Source organism: Dreissena polymorpha, chromosome 10, assembly GCF_020536995.1.
Source record: "Dreissena polymorpha isolate Duluth1 chromosome 10, UMN_Dpol_1.0, whole genome shotgun sequence".
In the NCBI taxonomy this organism is placed as follows: domain Eukaryota; kingdom Metazoa; phylum Mollusca; class Bivalvia; order Myida; family Dreissenidae; genus Dreissena; species Dreissena polymorpha.
In genome coordinates, this window is record NC_068364.1 from 8,467,974 (window position 1) to 8,491,904 (window position 23,931).

The 23,931-nt window shown below is 36.9% G+C and overlaps 1 protein-coding gene and 1 long non-coding RNA gene across 4 annotated transcripts in view; both read right to left on the reverse strand.

Annotated features, from left to right (window-relative positions):
• The window catches only part of LOC127847994 (succinyl-CoA:3-ketoacid coenzyme A transferase 1, mitochondrial-like), a 28,437-nt gene that overhangs the window by 3,090 nt on the left and 1,416 nt on the right, over positions 1-23,931 (reverse strand). The window contains exons 3-14 of one of the 3 annotated variants that reach the window (XM_052380262.1): positions 22,040-22,173; positions 20,148-20,240; positions 14,933-15,082; positions 14,331-14,437; positions 8,469-8,637; positions 7,665-7,773; positions 6,537-6,631; positions 5,538-5,659; positions 4,621-4,696; positions 4,018-4,185; positions 3,311-3,412; positions 928-965 (exon numbers count right to left, since the gene is read on the reverse strand). In XM_052380262.1, coding sequence (XP_052236222.1) covers positions 933-965; positions 3,311-3,412; positions 4,018-4,185; positions 4,621-4,696; positions 5,538-5,659; positions 6,537-6,631; positions 7,665-7,773; positions 8,469-8,637; positions 14,331-14,437; positions 14,933-15,082; positions 20,148-20,240; positions 22,040-22,173 — 1,358 coding nt within the window. In that variant the 3' untranslated portion in view covers positions 928-932. Of the gene's footprint in view, positions 1-915; positions 966-3,310; positions 3,413-4,017; positions 4,186-4,620; positions 4,697-5,537; positions 5,660-6,536; positions 6,632-7,664; positions 7,774-8,468; positions 8,638-14,330; positions 14,438-14,932; positions 15,083-20,147; positions 20,241-22,039; positions 22,174-23,931 lie in introns of all 3 variants that reach the window. The other 2 variants (XM_052380261.1, XM_052380260.1) reach the window with 2 other exon arrangements.
• Positions 22,704-23,323, reverse strand: LOC127848002 (uncharacterized). The gene is made up of 3 exons (XR_008034265.1): positions 23,289-23,323; positions 23,072-23,102; positions 22,704-22,761 (listed from the first exon to the last, which is right to left on the reverse strand). It is a non-coding gene; the product is annotated as an uncharacterized LOC127848002 (long non-coding RNA).

Genomic DNA, 23,931 nt, shown 5'->3' on the forward strand with positions numbered 1-23,931 from the left:
AGCAAACTTCACAATGCAGTTAGAGGAGGTTACACACACACGTTTGGAACTATGTAGGCTATAATGGAAAAACAGACAAAGTGCCATAATTCTGCCATATTTCCTTTCTTGATGATCATCTTCAAATTAAGGTATTTTTAAAGTTATAATTAAGCTCACATGAATCAGTTTTAAACTCAGCCAAGATTCTATTGGGACAAATGTTCTGACCAAGTCTGATGAAGATTGGCAAAAAAAATGAGGCTTATATAGTGTCAACATATATTCCCTATGGCTATACGGAAAACTGCCCATCCTCCCGGCAGCCAGGGTTTCAACAAAACAGAAGAATTGTTCAACTCCACAGAGAGTCATTTGAATAAGTGTTCCGACTAAGTTTCATTCAGATTGCACTAAAAATGTGACTTCTAGAGTGTCAACAAGGTTAAAGTATAGCCATACATGTATAAGGAAAGATGCCCCATGTTTTTTGACAAATCATAACCATTTTTGAACTCAGCCGAGCTATCATTTTCAAAATCAGCCCGAATATCATTAGAATAAAATTGTAAAAAGATATAAAACTTCAGTGTGAGGAAATGGTTGGATTCAGACTTAAAACTGGCATGCTTAGAGAATATTATTAACATGTCCTTTTGATTTGATATATATTTTATATTATCCATTTTAAACAAAAAATGCTAATTTGAGAAGAAATTGAAAATGTCCAATTTATTTGAATACATACATGTTATTTTGAAATAAAATTGGAAAAACACACTGTTTTGTTATCTGGCAAACTCAATAAGAACTTTACAAAAAAATATCTTCCATTGAAGACAAGCATTTTAAGCAGTTCTAAGCAAGCAAGCAAGCACCACTGCACTCTGGGTAATGTACGGTATTCATCAAAAGGGCAATGAAGTAACAGCATACATTTACAGTTACATGCCTTACTGCCCCATGGGCTTCACCGTGCCGGCAGTCTGTAGGCAAGAAAACAGGTAATCAGTCTCACTGGGGTAAACTTGGCTAAATGCATGTGCATAAACAGTTGTCCCAGATGAGCCTGTGTAAAATGCACAGGCGAATTAGGAACAACGATTTCCGACTATACTGGATTTAACAAAGAAGACACTAATGTCTTCTTCTGAATGAAGAAAACAAAGTGGAAAACTTCGTCCTTAATTAGACTGTGTGGACTGCGCAGGCTAATCTGGGATAACACTTAATGCACATGCATAAAACCTAGTGTTCCCAGAGTGCCACTCAAATATAAGCGCCAAAACATGCGTGAGGTCTGAATTAAAAGACTTTCGGAATGAAATAAAATTTAAACTGTAAAAAGTTAATCAAAATGACAGGCATGCTATGATTGTAAATGCAGAATGTCCCAAAGTAAAGTTTTGAAAAGTGTGATCTTCACCCTCATATAATCTGAGTCACAGTCACACTAAATTTATATATTTAAAATTAACAAAGAACAATTTACCTTTATCAAAGAAAAAGTTATGATTATTGTATTCTGTAATGTCTCCCTGTCTTTCTAAACATTATATGAACTTTTGTTCTATTCTATTTAATGTTTTTACTGTAATCACTTTTTTGAGTAAGGTAGAGTAATGCTACAAAAAAAAGATTTTTTTTTACATTGTCAAAACTATTAATGATTGCTCCATGCATAAAAAATAAACAAAGGGCACCAACTCTGTATATACTGAAGAGATGATTGTGCTTGTACTTGGCATTTCTCTCAAATCCAATCATTTAATGATTATTGATTCAAATACCCTGTAGATTTATGTTCAAGTTCAACACAATAAACAATCTATACATAAAAAATAAGCAAATGGCAATAACTCCAACACTACTCAAAAGAGTTGTGGTTCTTGTATGTTGCACTTACAGTCAATTTCATCAAAGTTTTATATAAATTCCTTCATTATTAAGAAAGTAATGCTCTGGACAAGAACATTTACTAAAGGGCAATAACTCTGTAAATACTGAAGAGGGAGTTACTGTCCTTGTACTTTGCCCTTTCCATTTAAGTCCTCTATTATTATATGATGTTTCATTTGAATGCCTTCAATACTTCTTCAGTTATGCTACAAACAAGAAGAAAACAAAAGTTGTGGTTCCAGTTCTCTGCATTTCCTCTAAATATGATGCCCAAGTCAAACATTGATAAACAGATGCTGTTTATCACTCCATATTTGGATAAAACAATGGACTATCACATTTGAAGTGTCAAATGCCCCTGTATTGGTTACCTTGTAATGGATTTAAATAGGACAATAATTCAGTCGGGGCAAGTTCATGAGCACCACTATATTTTATATTTCAAGAAATCATTTGAGACAGAAATGGTAGGTTGGAGAAAAACATGAGATGACATGACCAATGGGATTCTGTTCTGCATCATGTGGCGTCTCATCTGGGTCTATGCTGTTTGTCAAGGCCTTTTTTCTAGTTGCTAGGCATAAATGGGTTAAATTTTAAATGTACAGAATTATTTTAATACCATCAATACTAACAGAGTTATGCGCTGCACAAGAAAAGTGCAATAACTCTGTAAACCCTAAAGTGAGAGTTATGGTCCATGTACTCTGCACTTCCCTAAAAGCCAATAATCATTTCATGAAGTTTTGTTTGAATACTTTTACTACTTCCAGAGATATAAAAGACAAAACAAGAGCTGTGATTGTCAGACACACAATGCCCCCTATTGCGCTGCTTTGAAGCCGTATATTTGACCTTTGACCTTGAAGGATGACCTTGACCTTTCACCATTCAAAATGTGCAGCTCCATGAGATACGCATGCATGCCACATATCAAGTTGCTTTCTTCAATATTGCAAAAGTTATGAGCAAGGTTAAAGTTTTGGGACACACACATACAATGAATGAATGAATGACTGACAGACAGACAGGCCAAAAACAATATACCCCAGATCTTTCGATCCCGAACATACAAATGGAAGGATGGACAGAAGCTGCAAGTTCTATATGCCTATCTTTGGAGGCAAACAAATCAGAGAAAAAGTGTGAAACTGCTATATCTAATAGAGAAATGCTAATAAGCTACAACATTTTCATGCTCAACACTCCACAAAATACACAAGAAACTGAACTAGTAATTCAGGTTAGCCTAACTTGTATACAATGCAGACCTTTTTGAAGACGCATCCAAAAGGAGAGTAAGTTAAAAAAAAAGCCTAATGTGAAAATGGAATGTGAAGAGATACAAGTAATATTTGTTAAAAACTGTTTGAGACTTCATATTGTCTACAGTATTGTGTAAAACTGAGTAAAATGGACATGGCATATTTACCTCAAACTCACTGCCAGTCGACTCTATGATATCCTGTACGGACACACCGTCTGCAATCTCAGTCAGGATCAAACCTCGTTCTGGGTCTACCTCAAACACACACTAGAACCAAATGAAATAACGGTTATACACACACTAGAACCAAATGAAATAACGGTTATACACACACTAGAACCAAATGAAATAACGGTTATACACACACTAGAACCAAATGAAATAACCGTTATAGTCTACTCTTACATAGCACTGCTGAACAAAATTATTGTTAATAAAATGATATGAAGCCAAAATGTAACAAATCAGGAGTCCAGCATAGTGTACATATGTTCTCAACTTGTTGCAAAAATATTTTTAAGATCATAAAATAATCACAATAATTTATTTTCTTGTTTAATTAATTTTAAAGAAATAAAACATCTTGTCATTCTGATATGTGAAGAATATTGAAAAGCATCCTTTCTCCACCTTTGTTAATGTATTATATCACATCAAAACTATTTTCTCTAGGTCAATAAACAAAATTGTCATCCATCATTTTATGCAGACATTTAATTCATTATTTTACTTGGACATGAATGACCATAGCAAACAGTAAGCACATTTGCGTTTATCAGTGTTTTTAAGAAAGAGATTAATTCTACCCCAAGGTGGGCTTAAACAACACTGATTTCATCTTTTTCATTGTACAAACAAAGAGTGTAACACACCTTCTCTGTGATGATCATGTTCACACATTTCTGTCCAGTCAAAGGGAGGTCACACTTATCCAGGATTTTTGGTTTACCTCCCTTGGCAGTGTGCTCCATGGTCACGATGACCTTGTTGCCACTAGATACCAGGTCCATAGCTCCACCCATTCCTTTCACCATTTTACCCTGATAAAAAAATGAATTTTTTTTTTTGTATAGAACAGTTGAAGGAAAGTAACTTTTTTTCTACAGAAAACACAGGAAAATAAATAAATTAAATATAAACATAATTATTTGTGTTGTTTTAGCATGATGCTTCAATAACTACGGAATCTGCATGGTTTATGGTCTATTAACCACAAACAGCACCATTTTATGATAAGGTATGGTGGCATGAAGTTACTGAAAAGACATTGATAAAGAAAAACTAAGTTACTCACAAGAATTCGATACACAAGTAAAGGGAACTCAAAATAATTTGAAATACAAACTATGTCGAGAAATATTTCTCTTTCCAATCAGGCTGAATCCATGGTTAATTCACGAAACAGCAGCTGTTAATATTCTCATAATAATGGATGACAAGCGTGTTATAATCTGCAAATATTCTATCTAGCTTACAGGGATCATGTAGTTGGCAAGGTCACCGTATCGAGACACCTGCATAGCACCGAGAATGGTGATATCCACATGGCCACTGCAACAGACATAATAGATCATTGCATAAATTGAAATATCACTATATGAAATTCTGTCAAAATTGAAACAAATCAGTATCAAACAAGAGATGTGTTTATCAGAAACACAATGCCCCCTTTGATACATGTTGTTTTTTTACCTTTGACCTTGAAGGATGACCTTGACCTTTCACCACTCACAATATGCAGCTCAATGAGATACACATGCATGCCAAATATCAAGTTGCTATGTGAAGGGACATAGAATTTATGTACATTTTTCAAAACCTAAACGCGAAACCTAAACACAAAGTGTGACGGACAGACGGACGGACTTCCGATCACTATATGCCCTCCTTCTGGGGCATACAAAGTGCTGTGACATTACAAGCTATGATTGTGAGGAATGTCATATACATAAATGAAACAACACTGAAACACTTCGGATAGGATAACTTGGTATGAAATAACAACAAGAATTCTGACTTTTAAAATCACATGGTAAATGAGGAAACATTCTAGCAATAACAAAAATGCAAATATAAATCATTAAACAAATTAACAGAATGGCGTTCATATCATGTTTGATGTAAGTAAATTTGCAATCAAAAAAGTAAATTTGATTGGTCAGTCAATAAATTAGTATCCAATGAAAAGGCCCTAAATTTTCTATAAAAACAAGAGGATCATGACAGCCCTGAAGTGCTCACCCTAGATCTGGGAAAACTGGGCTTAATGCATGTGCATATGGTTGTTGTCCCTGATATACATGTGTGGACTGCCCAGGCTAATCAGGGGTGACAATTTATGCACATGCATTATGCCCTGTTTTCCCAAAAGCTGGCTGAATTATGTACAAACCCCCGAATCATGGCAAATGAGTCGTCACTAGAGAAGAAGCTGCTTCCGGGCAGGTTTGTGACAGTCTCCTTGCCCGCGTTGATCAAATCTGGGTCCACCTGGTCCTGAGTCGGGAAGGGGCCCTGGAAGGGAGCAGCAGGACAATTTGATTGAAAGGGGTCCTGCAAGGGGGCAAACAGGAAAATTGGATTGATATGAGCTACTTGGTCTGGAAAGGGCACTGCAATAGGGCAAGGGGACCATTGGATTGAAATCTGGTCCTGGGTTGGGTAGGGGCATTACAAGGGGCAACAGAACCATAAAAAATTGAAATCAAATCCTTAAATACTCTTCATGTTAAAAACTGAGGAGGAGAGCAATTGAGTCAATCTGCCAATCAGATCCTTGCTTTCATTTGTTTCAAAACGAAAATGAGAAAAGCTGGGATAATAAAAAATGAAGTTATTAAACATGTAAATTTTGTTTCATGTAAACACAATTTCAAGTCAATGAAAAGGATCTACACTGAAAAGCAAGAGTATGAGACTGACATCACTATTTTATGCGCCATTTCTGTGGCATACACAGACAAGTATAGGCCAAGTGTTAAAAACACCATCAACAATCATTATGATTCTCAAAAGGTGCATTTTGTTCAATCTCTCCATAAAAAAAACCTTTTTTTAAACATCCATATTTTTGAGATGGACTGTCATCAAATCTTCAAGTTGGAACATATGGCACTTTTTCAGATCGAGTATCTACAGAGTCCTGTTCTGGTAAACTTAAGCTTAATGCATGTGCGTAACATGTCAAACATGCTCATCAGGGGCATCACTTTCAGCTTTAATGGAATTTGTGTTTAAAGGATGTCTCCTCTAAATTAAACTCCAGTGTAAGCCAAAAGTGTCATCCCTGATTGGTAGCCAGTGCAGACAGCACAGGAGAATCTGGAACATCACTTTAAGCACAAGCATCAAGCCGAATTTTCCTAAGGACCCCGCTCTACCGGTGGCTTACCAATCCCAGAATGCCATTCTCACTCTGCAGGTGCACCGTCATTCCCGGTGGAATGTAGTTACTGGCCAGCATCGGCATGCCTATACCCAGGTTGGCTGACATTACGTTAAGAAAATCAAACATGGCATATCTGAAGATAACAGGAAATTATCCTACTTTCTGAATATGATTCCAATGTAAAAATTGGCCTGGTTAACCTTATTCAAGACGTTTCAACTTGCAAATTGTTGTTTTTCTGCATTTGTAATAGTAATTTAATTTAAATTCAAGCACATTGATTTGTTGTTGTTTCTTTTTCTAAAAAAACAACATCTTCATACACTAAATGATGTTTTGACAATTCAAAAAATACAAGTGTTTTCCACAAATACAATAATTTTTCACAATTCAAACTATTGTTATAAAATTTAGCCTAGATTTGGCAGTATCAATACAAATTTTATTATTTATATTTATTAGTTTGTGCTTGTCTTTTTCCAAATCATAAAGCATCCAGTTAAAACAATGTTAACCTCTAATAAATATAACATGTGCATACGAGCCTTACTGCATGTGCGTAAAGTGTCGTCCCTGATTAGCCTGTGCGGACTGTAATTTTACTTTAAAGGGGCCTTTTCACAGATTTTGGCATTTTTTAACTTATTCATTAAATGCTTTATATTGATAAATGTAAACATTGGATTGTAAAAGCTCCAGTAGAAAATCAAGAATAAAATTTAAAAAAGGAAAAGAACATTGCCCGGAGCAGATTTCGAACCAGTGACCCCTGGAGTCCTGCCAGAGTCCTGAAGTAAAAACGCTTTAGCCTACTGAGCTATTCCGCCAATTACACATACTTGACGTATTTTATACCTTATATAAGCAATCTTCGTAGTTTCACAAAATTTAACGACAAAAACAGAACTCTCCAAATCATTCAATCGTTTCGCGTTACAACGCTTTATAATTTTTAGGTTTTAAAATCGTCAAAAGATGCATATAATGGCTATATTAGACCATGGTAAATGTTCAGTATTACTGTTTCCTCACAAATATCATAACTAAAACGAAAATGTGCGAATCTGAAACAACTTTTTTCAATTTTGTCAATTTACCAAAGCGTGAAAAGATCCCTTTAACAAAGGATACCATACATCCCGTCGTGGAACTCCAGCGCCGCTCGTTTGATGATCCGCGTCCTCATGGCCTCTCCTGCAGACATCTCCCCCGCCACCTCCTTCTTGAAGAGCTTTAAGCGCTGAACATGTGACCAAATATATGTGAGTCACGTTCTGAGAAAACTGGGCATAATCCATGTGCGTAAAGTGTTGTCCCAGATTAGCCTGTGCAGTCCGCACAGGCTAATCAGGGACGACACTTTCTGCTTTTATGACATTTTTCGTTTCAAGAATGTCTCTTCTATGCAAAAATCAAGTTGATGCGGAAAGTGACGTCCTTGATTAGCCTGTGCGGACTGCACAGGCTTATCTGGGACGATACTTTACGCACATGCATTAAACCCCTTTATCACAGAGCATGGCCCATATAATGAATAGTTGAGAGTTATAAGGTGTCATCGGTATATGAGCCTGGCTGTTTAAAAACTGGCCTTAATGCATGTGAGGTAACCCAAACCCTAACCCCTGAGTTAAGTGTCATCTCGGATAAACCTATGCAATTTTGCACAGGCTAATCAGGGATGACACTTTTTACACTTGTATGGAATTTTTCATTTATTGTAAGTATTTTCTAAACAAAATTGTGTTAAGCTGGACAGCATGATGTTCATGAATCGCATTAAAAATATGGCTTTCACCAATAATGACCTTTACAAATGTCAGTTCAATCCAAATGAACAGTCAGCCAAATACAATTAAACCAATTCACATAAAAAAAAATCTGAATTGTCTGAAAAGGGAGATAATACTCAGCAAAAGCGAGTAAAATCTTCACCTCAATTCTCTTCTCATACTTCGGTCCCTTGATGACGCGGTGCACATATACGTGGGGTATGTGCACGTCGTTAGGGTCGATCTGGCCGTCCTCCACTATCTCCTCCACCTCAGCAATGGTCACCTTGGCAGCCTTGCACATCGGCGCATTGAAGTTGCGCGCTGTCTTCCTATGTTTGAATGTACTAAGTATTGAATCATATTTACAATAATGAAGTCATTTTATACACATTATTTATAAAAAAGCATTTTCATCCTTTTTACTACAATGAAGTCTGTTTAAACGGAGAATTCCTGATAAGCCTGGTTTAGTACCTACAATCAGATTCCCTGATAAGTCTGGTTCAGTACCTACAATCAGATTCCCTGATAAGCCTGGTTCAGTACCTACAATCAGATTCCCTGATAAGCCTGGTTCAGTACCTACAATCAGATTCCCTGATAAGTCTGGTTCAGTACCTACAATCAGATTCCCTGATAAGTCTGGTTCAGTACCTACAATCAGATTCCCTGATAAGCCTGGTTCAGTACCTACAATCAGATTCCCTGATAAGTCTGGTTCAGTACCTACAATCAGATTCCCTGATAAGCCTGGTTCAGTACCTACAATCAGATTCCCTGATAAGTCTGGTTCAGTACCTACAATCAGATTCCCTGATACACCTGGTTCAGTACCTACAATCAGATTCCCTGATAAGTCTGGTTCAGTACCTACAATCAGATTCCCTGATAAGCCTGGTTCATTACCTACAATCAGATTCCCTGATAAGCCTGGTTCAGTACCTACAATCAGATTCCCTGATAAGCCTGGTTCATTACCTACAATCAGATTCCCTGATAAGCCTGGTTCAGTACCTACAATCAGATTCCCTGATAAGTCTGGTTCAGTACCTACAATCAGATTCCCTGATAAGCCTGGTTAATTACCTACAATCAGATTCCCTGATAAGTCTGGTTCAGTACCTACAATCAGATTCCCTGATAAGCCTGGTTCAGTACCTACAATCAGATTGCCTGATAAGTCTGGTTCAGTACCTACAATCAGATTCCCTGATACACCTGGTTCAGTACCTACAATCAGATTCCCTGATAAGCCTGGTTCAGTACCTACAATCAGATTCCCTGTTAAGTCTGGTTCAGTACCTACAATCAGATTCCCTGATAAGCCTGGTTCATAACCTACAATCAGATTCCCTGATAAGTCTGGTTCAGTACCTACAACCAGATTCCCTGATAAGCCTGGTTCAGTACCTACAATCAGATTCCCTGATAAGTCTGGTTCAGTACCTACAATCAGATTCCCTGATACACCTGGTTCAGTACCTACAATCAGATTCCCTGATAAGCCTGGTTCAGTACCTACAATCAGATTCCCTGATAAGTCTGGTTCAGTACCTACAATCAGATTCCCTGATAAGCATGGTTCATTACCTACAATCAGATTCCCTGATAAGTCTGGTTCAGTACCTACAATCAGATTCCCTGATAAGCCTGGTTCAGTACCTACAATCAGATTCCCTGATAAGTCTGGTTCAGTACCTTCAATCAGATTCCCTGATAAGTCTGGTTCAGTACCTACAATCAGATTTCCTGATAAGCCTGGTTCAGTACCTACAATCAGATTTCCTGATAAGCCTGGTTCAGTACCTACAATCAGATTCCCCGATAAGCCTGGTTCATTACCTACAATCAGATTCCCTGATAAGTCTGGTTCAGTACCTACAATCAGATTTCCTGATAAGCCTGGTTCAGTACCTACAATCAGATTCCCTGATAAGCCTGGTTCAGTACCTACAATCAGATTCCCCGATAAGCCTGGTTCAGTACCTACAATCAGATTCCCTGATAAGTCTGGTTCAGTACCTACAATCAGATTCCCTGATAAGCCTGGTTCAGTACCTACAATCAGATTCCCTGATAAGTCTGGTTCAGTACCTACAATCAGATTCCCTGATAAGCCTGGTTCAGAACCTACAATCAGATTCCCTGATAAGCCTGGTTCAGTACCTACAATCAGATTCCCTGATAAGCCTGGTTCAGTACCTACAATCAGATTCCCTGATAAGTCTGGTTCAGTACCTACAATCAGATTCCCTGATAAGCCTGGTTCAGTTCCTACAATCGGATTTCCTGATAAGCCTGGTTCAGTACCTACAATCAGATTCCCTGATTAGTCTGGTTCAGTACCTACAATCAGATTCCCTGATAAGCCTGGTTCAGTACCTACAATCAGATTCCCTGATAAGTCTGGTTCAGTACCTACAATCAGATTCCCTGATTAGTCTGCTTACCCACCTCAACATCATTCACTGCTAAACCTATTTACCAACATCAACATAATAATCAAGAATAATAATTATAGTTGCCCTGGCGTTGTGGACATGGTGCCCACCTAGCAACAGGAGGTCATGGGGTCGATCCCAACTGAGGGAGCATTCTTAAGATCTTCCTCAGAGACACTGAGTTCTGGTTCAAGTCCCAGGAAATGGTCTCCAGAGCATTTCAATTTAACCTTAGGCTTTTATGTAATCAAGCTAAAATAATAAGGTTTGAACTAACAAAATAATCACTGATAAGCATGGTTACGTACCTCAACATAATAATCACAGATAAGCATGGTTACGTACCTCAACATAATAATCACTGATAAGCATGCTTACGTACCTCAACATTATAATCACTGATAAGCATGGTTACGTACCTCAACATAATAATCACTGATAAGCATGGTTAAGTACCTCAACATAATAATCACTGTTAAGCATGCTTACGTACCTCAACATAATAATCACTGTTAAGCATGCTTACGTACCTCAACATAATAATCACTGATAAGCATGCTTACGTACCTCAACATAATAATCACTGATAAGCATGGTTACGTACCTCAACATAATAATCACTGATAAGCATGGTTACGTACCTCAACATAATAATCCCTGATAAGCATGCTAACGTACCTCAACATAATAACCACTGATAAGCATGCTTACGTTCCTCAACATAATAATCACTGATAAGCATGCTAACGAACCTCAACATAATAATCACTGATAAGCATGCTTACGTACCTCAACATAATAATCACTGATAAGCATGGTTAAGTACCTCAACATAATAATCACTGATAAGCATGGTTACGTACCTCAACATAATAATCACTGATAAGCATGCTTACGTACCTCAACATTATAATCACTGATAAGCATGGTTAAGTACCTCAACATAATATTCACTGATAAGCATGGTTACGTACCTCAATATAATAATCACTGATAAGCATGGTTAAGTACCTCAACATAATAATCACTGATAAGCATGCTTACGTACCTCAACATAATAATCACTGATAAGCATGGTTAAGTACCTCAACATAATAACCACTGATAAGCATGGTTAAGTACCTCAACATAATAATCACTGATAAGCATGGTTAAGTACCTCAACATAATAACCACTGCTAAGCATGGTTAAGTACCTCAACATAATAATCACTGAGAAGCATGGTTAAGTACCTCAACATAATAATCACTTATAAGCATGGTTACATACCTCAACATAATAATCACTGATAAGCATGGTTACATACCTCAACATAATAATCACTGATAAGCATGCTTACATACCTCAACATAATAATCACTGATAAGCATGGTTAAGAACCTCAACATAATTATCACTGATAAGCATGGTTACGTTCCTCAACATAATAATCACTGATAAGCATGCTTACGTACCTCAACATAATAATCACTGATAAGCATGGTTACGTACCTCAACATAATAATCACTGATAAGCATGGTTACGTACCTCAACATAATAATCACTGATAAGCATGCTTACATACCTCAACATAATAATCACTGATAAGCATGCTTACGTACCTCAACATTATAATCACTGATAAGCATGGTTACGTACCTTAACATAATAATCACTGATAAGCATGCTTACGTACCTCAACATTATAATCACTGATAAGCATGGTTACATACCTCAACATAATAATCACTGATAAGCATGGTTACGTACCTCAACATAATAATCACAGATAAGCATGGTTACGTACCTCATCATAATAATCACTGATAAGCATGGTTACGTACCTCAACATAATAATCACTGATAAGCATGCTTACGTACCTCAACATAATAATCACTGATAAGCATGGTTAAGTACCTCAACATAATAATCACTGATAAGCATGGTTACATACCTCAACATAATAATCACTGATAAGCATGGTTACGTACCTCAACATAATAATCACTGATAAGCATGGTTACGTACCTCAACATAATAATCACTGATAAGCATGGTTAAGTACCTCAACATTATAATCACTGATAAGCATGGTTACATACCTCAACATAATAATCACTGATAAGCATGCTTACGTACCTCAACATAATAATCACTGATAAGCATGGTTAAGTACCTCAACATAATAATCACTGATAAGCATGGTTACGTACCTCAACATAATAATCACTGATAAGCATGCTTACGTACCTCAACATAATAATCACTGATAGGCATGCTTACGTGCCTCAACATAATAATCACTGATAAGCATGGTTAAGTACCTCAACATAATAACCACTGATAAGAATGGTTAAGTACCTCAACATTATAATCACTGATAAGCATGGTTACGTACCTCAACATAATAATCACTGATAAGCATGGTTAAGTACCTCAACATAATAATCACTGATAAGCATGGTTGCGTACCTCAACATAATAATCACTGATAAGCATGGTTACGTACCTCAACATAATAATCACTGATAAGCATGGTTACGTACCTCAACATAATAATCACTGATAAGCATGGTTACGTACCTCAACATAATAATCACTGATAAGCATGGTTAAGTACCTCAACATAATAATCACTGATAAGCATGGTTACGTACCTCAACATAATAATCACTGATAAGCATGGTTAAGTACCTCAACATAATAATCACTGATAAGAATGGTTAAGTACCTCAACATAATAATCACTGATAAGCATGGTTACGTACCTCAACATAATAATCACTGATAAGCGTGGTTAAGTACCTCAACATAATAATCACAGAAAATCATGGTTACGTACCTCAACATAATAATCACTGATAAGCGTGGTTAAGTACCTCAACATAATAATCACTGTTAAGCATGGTTAAGTACCTCAACATAATAATCACTGATAAGCATGGTTAAGTACCTCAACATAATAATCCCTGATAAGCATGGTTACGTACCTCAACATAATAATCCCTGATAAGCATGGTTAAGTACCTCAACATAATAATCACTGATAAGCATGGTTACGTACCTCAACATAATAATCACTGATAAGCATGGTTAAGTACCTCAATATAATAATCACTGATAAGCATGGTTACTTGCATAAATACAGGATTCTCTAAAAAGCCTGCTTACATTACCTAGTTAACCGTAAACCTATTTATTAAAGCAAAATTTCATTGAAGGCCTTAGGCTTATTGAGAAACTCTTTAATCCAGTTCCTGGGTAGAACCAGTACTTGGTGTTCTTTGGGGAGATCTGAAGTACATCCCTCAGTGGGGATCAAACCCAAGGCCTCCCAGTCGCTAGGTGGACACCATATCCATTAAGTCTTTCAGTGCTGAAACTGAATTTTGAAGGCCTTTGCAAACAGTTTGTATCCAGATGAGACGCAACAGAACGTGGCGTCTCATTAGGATCCAAACTGTTTGCTATTCTGATAGTATTCTTTGAAAAAAAAATCAAAGAAAATGCTAATTTTAGAAATTCAGCAGACGACATTTTAGCAAACACCAAATTTCCCAGCATGCAAAGGGTTAAGCCACAGCAACCTCTATACCTACCTAAACACTAGATTGCCAGACCTATCTGCCTTCCAGGCCTTCACAAGAGCAAAGTCACCTGTGATGGCTTCCTCCATGATGTAGTTACGTCCATTAAATTCCCGAGACTGGAAACACGAGAATAGTTAAACATTAGTGAATGGAGAACTAAAAATGGTAAAATATCAAAGACTGCAAAAACGAATTGTAAACCAGCTGAACTTTGGCTAATGGGGTCATTTAAATACGGATTATATGTGTTTTAAGTTTCAATAAACTTTCTTTATGAAAAACTTGAACCTGTTCATACATGTATATCTCTAAGTGTAACATGAACCTTGATTTTTTTTACATTTCTATTAAGACTTACCAAACCTGACCTATGGGACAATATATGAAGTACATGTTTAGAGATTGAGTGAAATTCCTTAAGCCATTCTTGAGAAACTAGCTTACCATAAAAACTTTACCCTATCTTCGTTCTGATGAGGGTACAAGTAAAACTACTTGCCTTTTTAAAAAAAAGTTGCTCTTTTAAATTCAGTTAATACACAACACTATAACACATTGGGTCCTGCCTAAACTTATCTTTCATTGTTGAACAGTCTCCAGTAATACAATACCTCTCTCATTTCACTGGCAATTGCTATTCCCCCATCTGGACTGTACTTTATTGGAGCACCACCCTCGTGAATTAGTGTGCCGTAACCTGTAGGAGTGAAGAAGGCTGGGATACCTGCCCCACCCGCTCGTATACGCTCAGCAAGTGTTCCCTGCAGAAAAAATAAGGGCTCATTAACCCTTTACCTCTCAGATACCCACCCTGACACATTTGTAGTTCTTAAGTAAATAAATTAAATTTAAGACCTTTCTTACTTGATTTACTTGATTCAAGTGTTTAAGGCTTTTATGTTCTTTATGTTCTGGTTTTATGCTTGTTACAAATAATATGACTCAATTTGCTTAATATGGGAAAAAAAGGGTTAAAATTTAAGTAAATTTGATACAAAACAGTGCATGAAATTATTTGCAGTTTAAGAATCCCCAACTTCATGATAAGTCTACATGTTAGCTAGAGAAGGGAAGTGTTGCAAGCAAATGTTTTCTTGAAATTTCTAAGAATAAAAGAGGGCATAATTCTGCTTAACTGCTGGTCAAAGTTATAGGCCCTTTGTCTATGACCTCGCATGGTTATCTCTAAAACATGTTGGCAGTTTCGATTGATTATCAGTGGTATTGACAGAGATATTTACAAACAAGAGATGTGTTTGTCAGAAACACAATAAACCCTATTGCGCCACTTTGAAATTAAATTTCAATATATCATTTGGCAGGTTTAGAAATTATCTACCTTTTAAAGCTTATTACTTCCTTTGGATTGTATTTTTTTACTTTTGACCTTGAAGGATGACCTTGACCTTTCACCACTCAAAATGTGCAGCTTCATGAGATACACATGCATACCAAATATCAAGTTGCTATCTTCAATATTCAAAACGTTATGACCAAACTTAAACGAAGGTTAAAGTTTTAGGAAAGAAAAATACAATGATATTTGACCTTTGACCTTGAAGGATGACCTTGACCTTAACTTTTCACCTCTTAAAATGAGCAGCTCCATGAAATACACATGCATGCCAAATATGGAGTTGCTATCTTCAATATTGCAAAAGTTATCAAACTTTAACCAAGGTTAAAGTTTTGGTTCATAATGACAGACAGACAGGCCATAAACAATATACCCCCGATCATTCGATCCGGGAGCATAAAAAGAGGAATAATTCTGCTAAATTGCGGGTAAGAGTCAATGACCTCAAACAATCACCCATACCACATGTGCAAAGTTTCTTTTGAATACCTGCACTAGAAAAGGTCATATGCAGATGAAAAATTGTTTCTATAATTGTTGCAAAATATTCATAGTGTAAAATGCTCGTACAATAAACAAGGGTAGATAGCTCTTGAAATACATTGACAAGGTGAGCAGATCAATAATAGTACACTTTTGTGAGGGCTTTTATTTTTTCAGTAAATACACAAGACAAATAATCACAAGTCTGAAGGTTCTGTTGCACATGAATTATAACTAAAGGTTTCCAGTAAATAAATTATGCATGCAAGGATACAGGATGCCTATGGAAATTTATCTCTGTGTTCACAGAGTGTTTTTTCTCCTATTTGGAAATGGGGCTCTTTGGATTGGGAAAAAATGCAAAATTCTTTAACCCTTTGCATGCTGGGAAATTTGTCTTCTGCTAAAATGTTGTCTGCTGAATTTATAAAATAAGCATTTTCTTCGATTTTTTTCAAAGAATACTATCAGAATAGCAAACAGTTTGGATCCAGATGAGACGCCACGTTCTGTGGCGTCTCATCTGGATCCAAACTGTTTGCAAAGGCCTTTAAAATTTGGTTCCCGCACTGAAAGGGTTAATAAAATTGGAAAGTGTTGTTGTTGTTAATGCTAACTTATACTATAAAATTGAGAATACAAGTGGTTGCAATGATACATTTTTAAAGGTTTAACTCTAAAATCTGATTAAGGAGATCAACTTAATGTTATGCTGTGATACATTTATTTTTTTTATGTGTTTTTTGGGAGAAAATTTCAAACGAGAATTTTTGGCATTGGGAAAAAAATATATTGCCCAGTTCCCTCGTATCCAGCGTGTCTGGGTTTCGATCAATTTGTTTACATTAGGAACAAGGCTCTCGTGATGACATAACACGCATGTGCTCCATGTATTTTGTTTAACTTACAATACTTTGCTTGAAAACAAATACAAACACAACCAAAATGCGGAAAAAAATGGTATAATTGCATTTCAAAATCTTATTTCAACTAAAATAATCCAAATTTATTGATATTCCATTACATTTTATTGATCCTCTTTATCACATTTTTTAATAAATTGGAAAGTGAAGCAGACAACTGCACAACACAAAACTTCCATTTATTAAATTTATTTTCCAAAAAATACTTCCTCACGATTCTCAGAAATTGTTGCATGAAAAATTATAGCATAAGAACTGTGATCACGTCAGGTCCTGCTTGGACTTTTATTTAAGGAAATCTTTTAATAGTAACAAATATTTTGAAATTTATTAGAACAAATGTCAAAAAATTGTGCAATTGAGCATTTTGATATGTCCATGTTGCTAAAAAGAAGAATGACAAATAGATCAAAATATCTTTAAATTGTTATTAGAAGTTACAACAAAGTTTAATTACTTTTAGTTTTTTCAGTGAATCAAATTTTTAAGTTAAGATGGCCTTATGCCTATTGCAATCCAGTGCTTTCCCTTTCAAGTGTTACTTTAGGATAGGAGGTTACCGAATGTAGGACATTTGCCCCTTCGGACATCTGCCCCTTCATGAGATCAGGACTAAACAGACATCTGCCCCTTCACTCAAATTCTCAAGGTGGACATTTGCCCCTTCACTCAATTTCTCAAGGTGGACGTTTGCACCTTCGAACATTTGCCCCTCTATTGCATTAATAATAAACATTGTTTTTTATCATTATCTTTATTTACTTATTTTCAAACATGCATGCACATAATAAACACAGGAGAGTTCGTTGCTTGCAGCATTCCCAACAAATCGTACTCTTAGAGGGGTGCTTCTTTGCATACAAGTGACCCTCATAGCAGAGTTTTTGAGAGCTGGTGCTGAGAATAACTGCCATGATGAAAATACGAGTTATGAGGATAGTACATTTCTGCATTCTTTTTATATCATTTGTATCAATTTATAAACTAATGCCACTGGTATAAATGCGAAAAATAACTGTGAAAACTTCTTGACAATAAATATAAAGTGGGGCTAGTAATATGGGAATTTGAACTAGCCCGAGTCAGATTTTACTAGCCCAAACATTTTTGTTAAAAATGCAGATAAACATAACATAAAACATCCAAAGAAGCATTTATTTATTCAATCTTTAGAACACAATACAACTCTCTTATTAATTTCATCCTCATCCAAGTCAGCTTCCTCTTCATCTGAGCCAGCCTCTTTCGGATCCTGAAATAAGAAGAAATTAATTTCACACACGGATTTCAATTTAATCACAATTATAAATATATACATTAAGTTTAGGTAAAAAATTAGCAGAAATGTATCCCATATATCCATGTGAAAGAGAGAGCAAACCTGAACCACCAGAAAATATATAAGCAATTTAGTGCTAGGTTATTCTACAAAAAGCCAGTTGACAAATGCGTCAATCACACTTACCTCAGATCTGCATTCCTCAACGACGTACTTCAATGACAACTGTTCGGCCATTACTCTCTGTGTCCCGAACGAAACGCAAAAGATTTATTTTACATAATAATAATCCGGGAACCACAAAACCATGAGCTTTATGCGCAGTAATCCAATTATCGGCTGATTGCCCAGCACGTGCGCGCAGTGTGTTAAAACATAAGCAGCTGTTGATTTAAGCGGCTCAAAACTTCGTTTACAAATATTGAAAATGAAATTCGAACTTGTTTTGTTAAATGAATTGTACAAGCACGTCGGGCTTGTAATATTGGATTTCCTACAAGCCCGAATTAAAAAAAACTAGTTTTTTGCTGTCGGACTAGTGCGAATTTCGACGACTGAATAAGGATTGTTAAACTAACTTTTTTTTTACCATTAAAGAGGTGGTCTGCAATTATTTAATTCATGAAGGTATTGATCTAGAGCATCAAAGATAATGCATTTAAATGCAAATATATTTGAAAAAGAACATTAATAAAATACAATAATGGAATCATCTTTTATGAAATATTTATTACAAAAATTAATATTTCTAAAATTATTCAATGACACAAATAACAAAATTAAAATGACTCAGTTGAGTTCTCTTTAAATTAAATTCATTTGAAGGAACACTTATCAAACAAGGAGAATGACACGTATAACATGTAAGCATATCATGAATGAACTCTCGTCAAACCATCATTGAATTCACAACCATAGGCACTATAGAAATATCGTCCGAAGGGGCAAATGTCCATCTTGAGAATTTGAGTGAAGGGGCAAATGTCCACCTTGAGAATTTGAGTGAAGGGGCAAATGTCCGTTTAGTCCTGATTTCATGAAGGGGCAGATGTCCGAAGGGGCAAATGTCCGTATTCCGAGGTTACCACGCACGTAGTGAATGTTATTGTGGGTGTGTATTGAACTAACCGCTTTGCTTGGTTAAACATGCTGTAAATAAACAAAATTGACATGGATTTTACCAGAATTAAATAAATCTCAGAGGGTAAATCGTTTGTAGTTGTATAGTCTGCATTGATTTATAAATTCTTTTACTTGTTTCTTTAACCGCTCAATACACAGTAACTGGAGGATACTTTTTGAGATTGGCAAACCAAAACTTGTCACATAATTTGACCAAAAAACAAACTAGAAATAACTAAAATGAAAATGCTTCCAGTGTCAGTGAGTCACACAATGACACCTGTGAACCCCCTCTAAGTGATTCACAAAATGACATTTGTGAAACCCCTCTCAGTATGTCACACAATAACAGCTGTGAACCCCCTCTCAGTGAGTCACACAATGACAGCTGTGAACCCCCTCTCAGTGAATCACACAATGAGATCTGTGAACCATCTCTCAGTAAAACCACACAATCAGATCTGTGAACCACATCACTGTGAGTCACACAATGACAGCTGTCAACCTCCCCTCAATGAGTCACATAATGAGATCTGTGAACCCCCTCTCTGTGAGTCACACATTGACAGCTGTGAACCCCCTCTCTGTAAGTCACACAATGACAGCTGTCAACCTCCCCTCAATGAGTCACACAATGACAGCTGTGAACCCCCTCTTTTCACCTGTGGGGTCAGTTCCACCTCCAGTTCCCCACTCAGGTACTGCCGCTCAAACTCTGCATTCTCTCCCACGTAAGATGATATCATTCTCTTTATCTGAAATGATCATATAATCATGACCGGCTACATCTGTACACTGTTGTTTTTTTCCATTCTAAAGGAGGATGGATGTAGTTTTGGCGTTGTCCCTCCATCTGTCGGTAAGTCTGTCAGTCCGTCAGTCCATCTTTCACAAATGTTTAAGGGTTATCTTTCAGAAACTATAACAGATTTCAACATAAAACTTCATGACATAGGTGTAAAGATGTAAATGAGGAGAAGGCAAGGTATATCAATTCAAAGAATTTTCTTGCAGTATATATGAATCGTGTTCTGAGAAAACTGGGCATAATGCATGTGCGTAAAGTGTCGTCCCAGAATACCCTGTGCAATTCGCACAGGCTAATCAGGGACGACACTTTCCGCCCAAATTGAATTTTTGCTAAGAAGATACTTCATTTAAATAAAAAATGTCATAAAAGCGGAAAGTGTTGTCCCTGATTAGCCTCAGTGGACTGCACAGTTTTCTCAGAACGCAATTCATATATCTTCATATAATTTGAAACAGACAATAATCGTTTATTTGGTTGAATTTTATCTATAAACAAGAGATGTGTTTGTCAGAAACACAATGCCCCCTATTGCGCCGCTTTGAAGCCATAAATTTGACCTTTGACCTTGAAGGATGACCTTGACCTTTCACCACTCAAAACGTGCAGCTCCATGAGATACACATGCATGCCAAGTTGCTATCTTAAATATTAAAAAAGTTAGGACCAAGCTTTAAAGTAGGTTAAAGTTTTAGGAAAGAAAAATACAACAATATTTGACCTTTGACCTTGAAGGATGACCTTGACCTTGACTTTTCACCACTCAAAATATGTAGCTCCGTGAGATACACATGCATGCCAAATATGAAGTTGCTATCTTCAATAATGCAAAAGTTATCAAACTCTATCCAAGGTTAAAGTTTTGGGACACACACAATGAATGAATGACAGGCAGACAGGCCAAAAACAATATACCCCCGATCTTTCAATCTGGGGGCATAAAAAAATCAGTGCTACATGATGAGCCAACAAGATGTTGACAATCATAATACATGTATATGTATACCGGGTATTAGGGTTGCAATCTGGAAAAACCGTTGTCCTTGTTATATCATAATTAACATTACATAATATATATTTCTTAAGTTGTTTATAAAAAATCTATCTACAAGTGGTCTTTTAAAATTTAAAAATAATGTTTTAGGTATCATGAAATGTTACCTATGATAATCGTGGACCCAACTCACAATGTCCACCAGGAATTTAAAGTCTTTTATAAGAAGCTGTCAAAGTGTCATAAAATATATATAAATGAACATCTTTGAATTGAATATTTTCAAAGGAAAGCTTCTTGAAATACTGTTTATACGTTTCTGAGTTTTGTCAACGATTTGCTTAAATACTCAGAACAACCTGTATAAACGCTAGAACCTTACCACATGATATTTTTGTTTCAAAACTATTTATAATCCAGCAACAATTTGATCATGACAAGAAGGTTTTCAAAGTTTGCTAGCTTTTTAAAAAGCTTTTTGTTGTCATGACAACCATATTTTAAAAGATATCACTTTGAATTTATGGACTTAGGTAAAGAACCAACCAAAAACCCAGAAATATTCCTATGCAGTGCCGTTAAATATTTATTATACATAATTTTATTTTAAGTAATTCAACAAATTTAAGTTTTCTTTTCCATGAGCAGCATTATAAAGGTTTATTTATATAAATGTAGAAAATAAACTTTGTAAAATGTATCAATCATTCCCTGTTTGACATGATAGGTAAAAGGCCATTTATAGCAGTTACCTGTTTTTGCTTGAGAAGAAGTCCCAACCCAAAGTCATCGACACCAGCATTGTTGCTGACAATGGTCAGACCCTTAGGCTTGGTCTCCAGCAACGCTCCAATCAGATTCTCTGGTATGCCACACAGTCCAAAACCTTGAACAAAATACCATCGATTAACCTCACTCTGCGAAAATGGTGCTTAATGGCTTAACTGGATTTTTATTTAAAACAAACTTTCTCTCAACCAAAAATTCATTTTTAAAAACAAAAATGTTGTCCCTGATTAGCCTGCGCAGACACTTTACACACATTTTAAACTGTTTGTTTTCCTACAGCAAGGGTCATATATTCACTATTTATGGCCTCTGCCCTTTAAAAAATAATATCTAATAACATGTCACTGATACTCGAGCACATCAATTAAGTTAAACCCTCTACCACTTAGATACGTATTTTGAATCATGGGTAGTTTCTTAGAAAGTTAAATTTAATTAAAGACCTATCTTACTAAATTCAAGTTTTAACGTCTTCATTTCCAACCCTTAGATACTGATGAGCAGCACACAGCATAAAACCTGAACAGACTGAGAGTTACTCGCAGGCTGTCCTGGTGTAGTGCTGTTTGCACAAAACCATTTTTACTTTGCTTCTAAGTGGGAAAGGATTAAAGACAGATAACTCAGGACTGTGTAGAAAACTGAGGGTAAGAAGTGTCTTGAATTGTTGTGATAACATATGAACCTTGTCCTGGGGAGATGGGGCTAATATGAACCTTGTCCTGGGGAGATGGGGCTAATATGAACCTTGTCCTGGGGAGATGGGGCTAATATGAACCTTGTCCTGGGGAGATGGGGCTAATATGAACCTTGTCCTGGGGAGATGGGGCTAATATGAACCTTGTCCAGGGGAGATGGGGCTAATATGAACCTTGTCCTGGGGAGATGGGGCTAATATGAACCTTGTCCTGGGGAGATGGGGCTAATATGAACCTTGTCCAGGGGAGATGGGGCTAATATGAACCTTGTCCTGGGGAGATGGGGCTAATATGAACCTTGTCCTGGGGAAATGGGGCTAATATGAACCTTGTCCTGGGGAGATGGGGCTAATATGAACCTTGTCCTGGGGAGATGGGGCTAATATGAACCTTGTCCTGGGGAGATGGGGCTAATATGAACCTTGTCCAGGGGAGATGGGGCTAATATGAACCTTGTCCTGGGGAGATGGGGCTAATATGAACCTTGTCCAGGGGAGATGGGGCTAATATGAACCTTGTCCTGGGGAGATGGGGCTAATATGAACCTTGTCCAGGGGAGATGGGGCTAATATGAACCTTGTCCAGGGGAGATGGGGCTAATATGAACCTTGTCCTGGGGAGATGGGGCTAATATGAACCTTGTCCTGGGGAGATGGGGCTAATATGAACCTTGTCCTGGGGAGATGGGGCTAATATGAACCTTGTCCTGGGGAGATGGGGCTAATATGAACCTTGTCCTGGGGAGATGGGGCTTATATGAACCTTGTCCTGGGGAGATGGGGCTAATATGAACCTTGTCCTGGGGAGATGGGGCTAATATGAACCTTGTCCTGGGGAGATGGGGCTAATATGAACCTTGTCCTGGGGAGATGGGGCTAATATGAACCTTGTCCTGGGGAGATGGGGCTAATATGAACCTTGTCCTGGGGAGATGGGGCTAATATGAACCTTGTCCAGGGGAGATGGGGCTAATATGAACCTTGTCCTGGGGAGATGGGGCTAATATGAACCTTGTCCTGGGGAGATGGGGCTAATATGAACCTTGTCCTGGGGAGATGGGGCTTATATGAACCTTGTCCAGGGGAGATGGGGCTAATATGAACCTTGTCCTGGGGAGATGGGGCTAATATGAACCTTGTCCTGGGGAGATGGGGCTA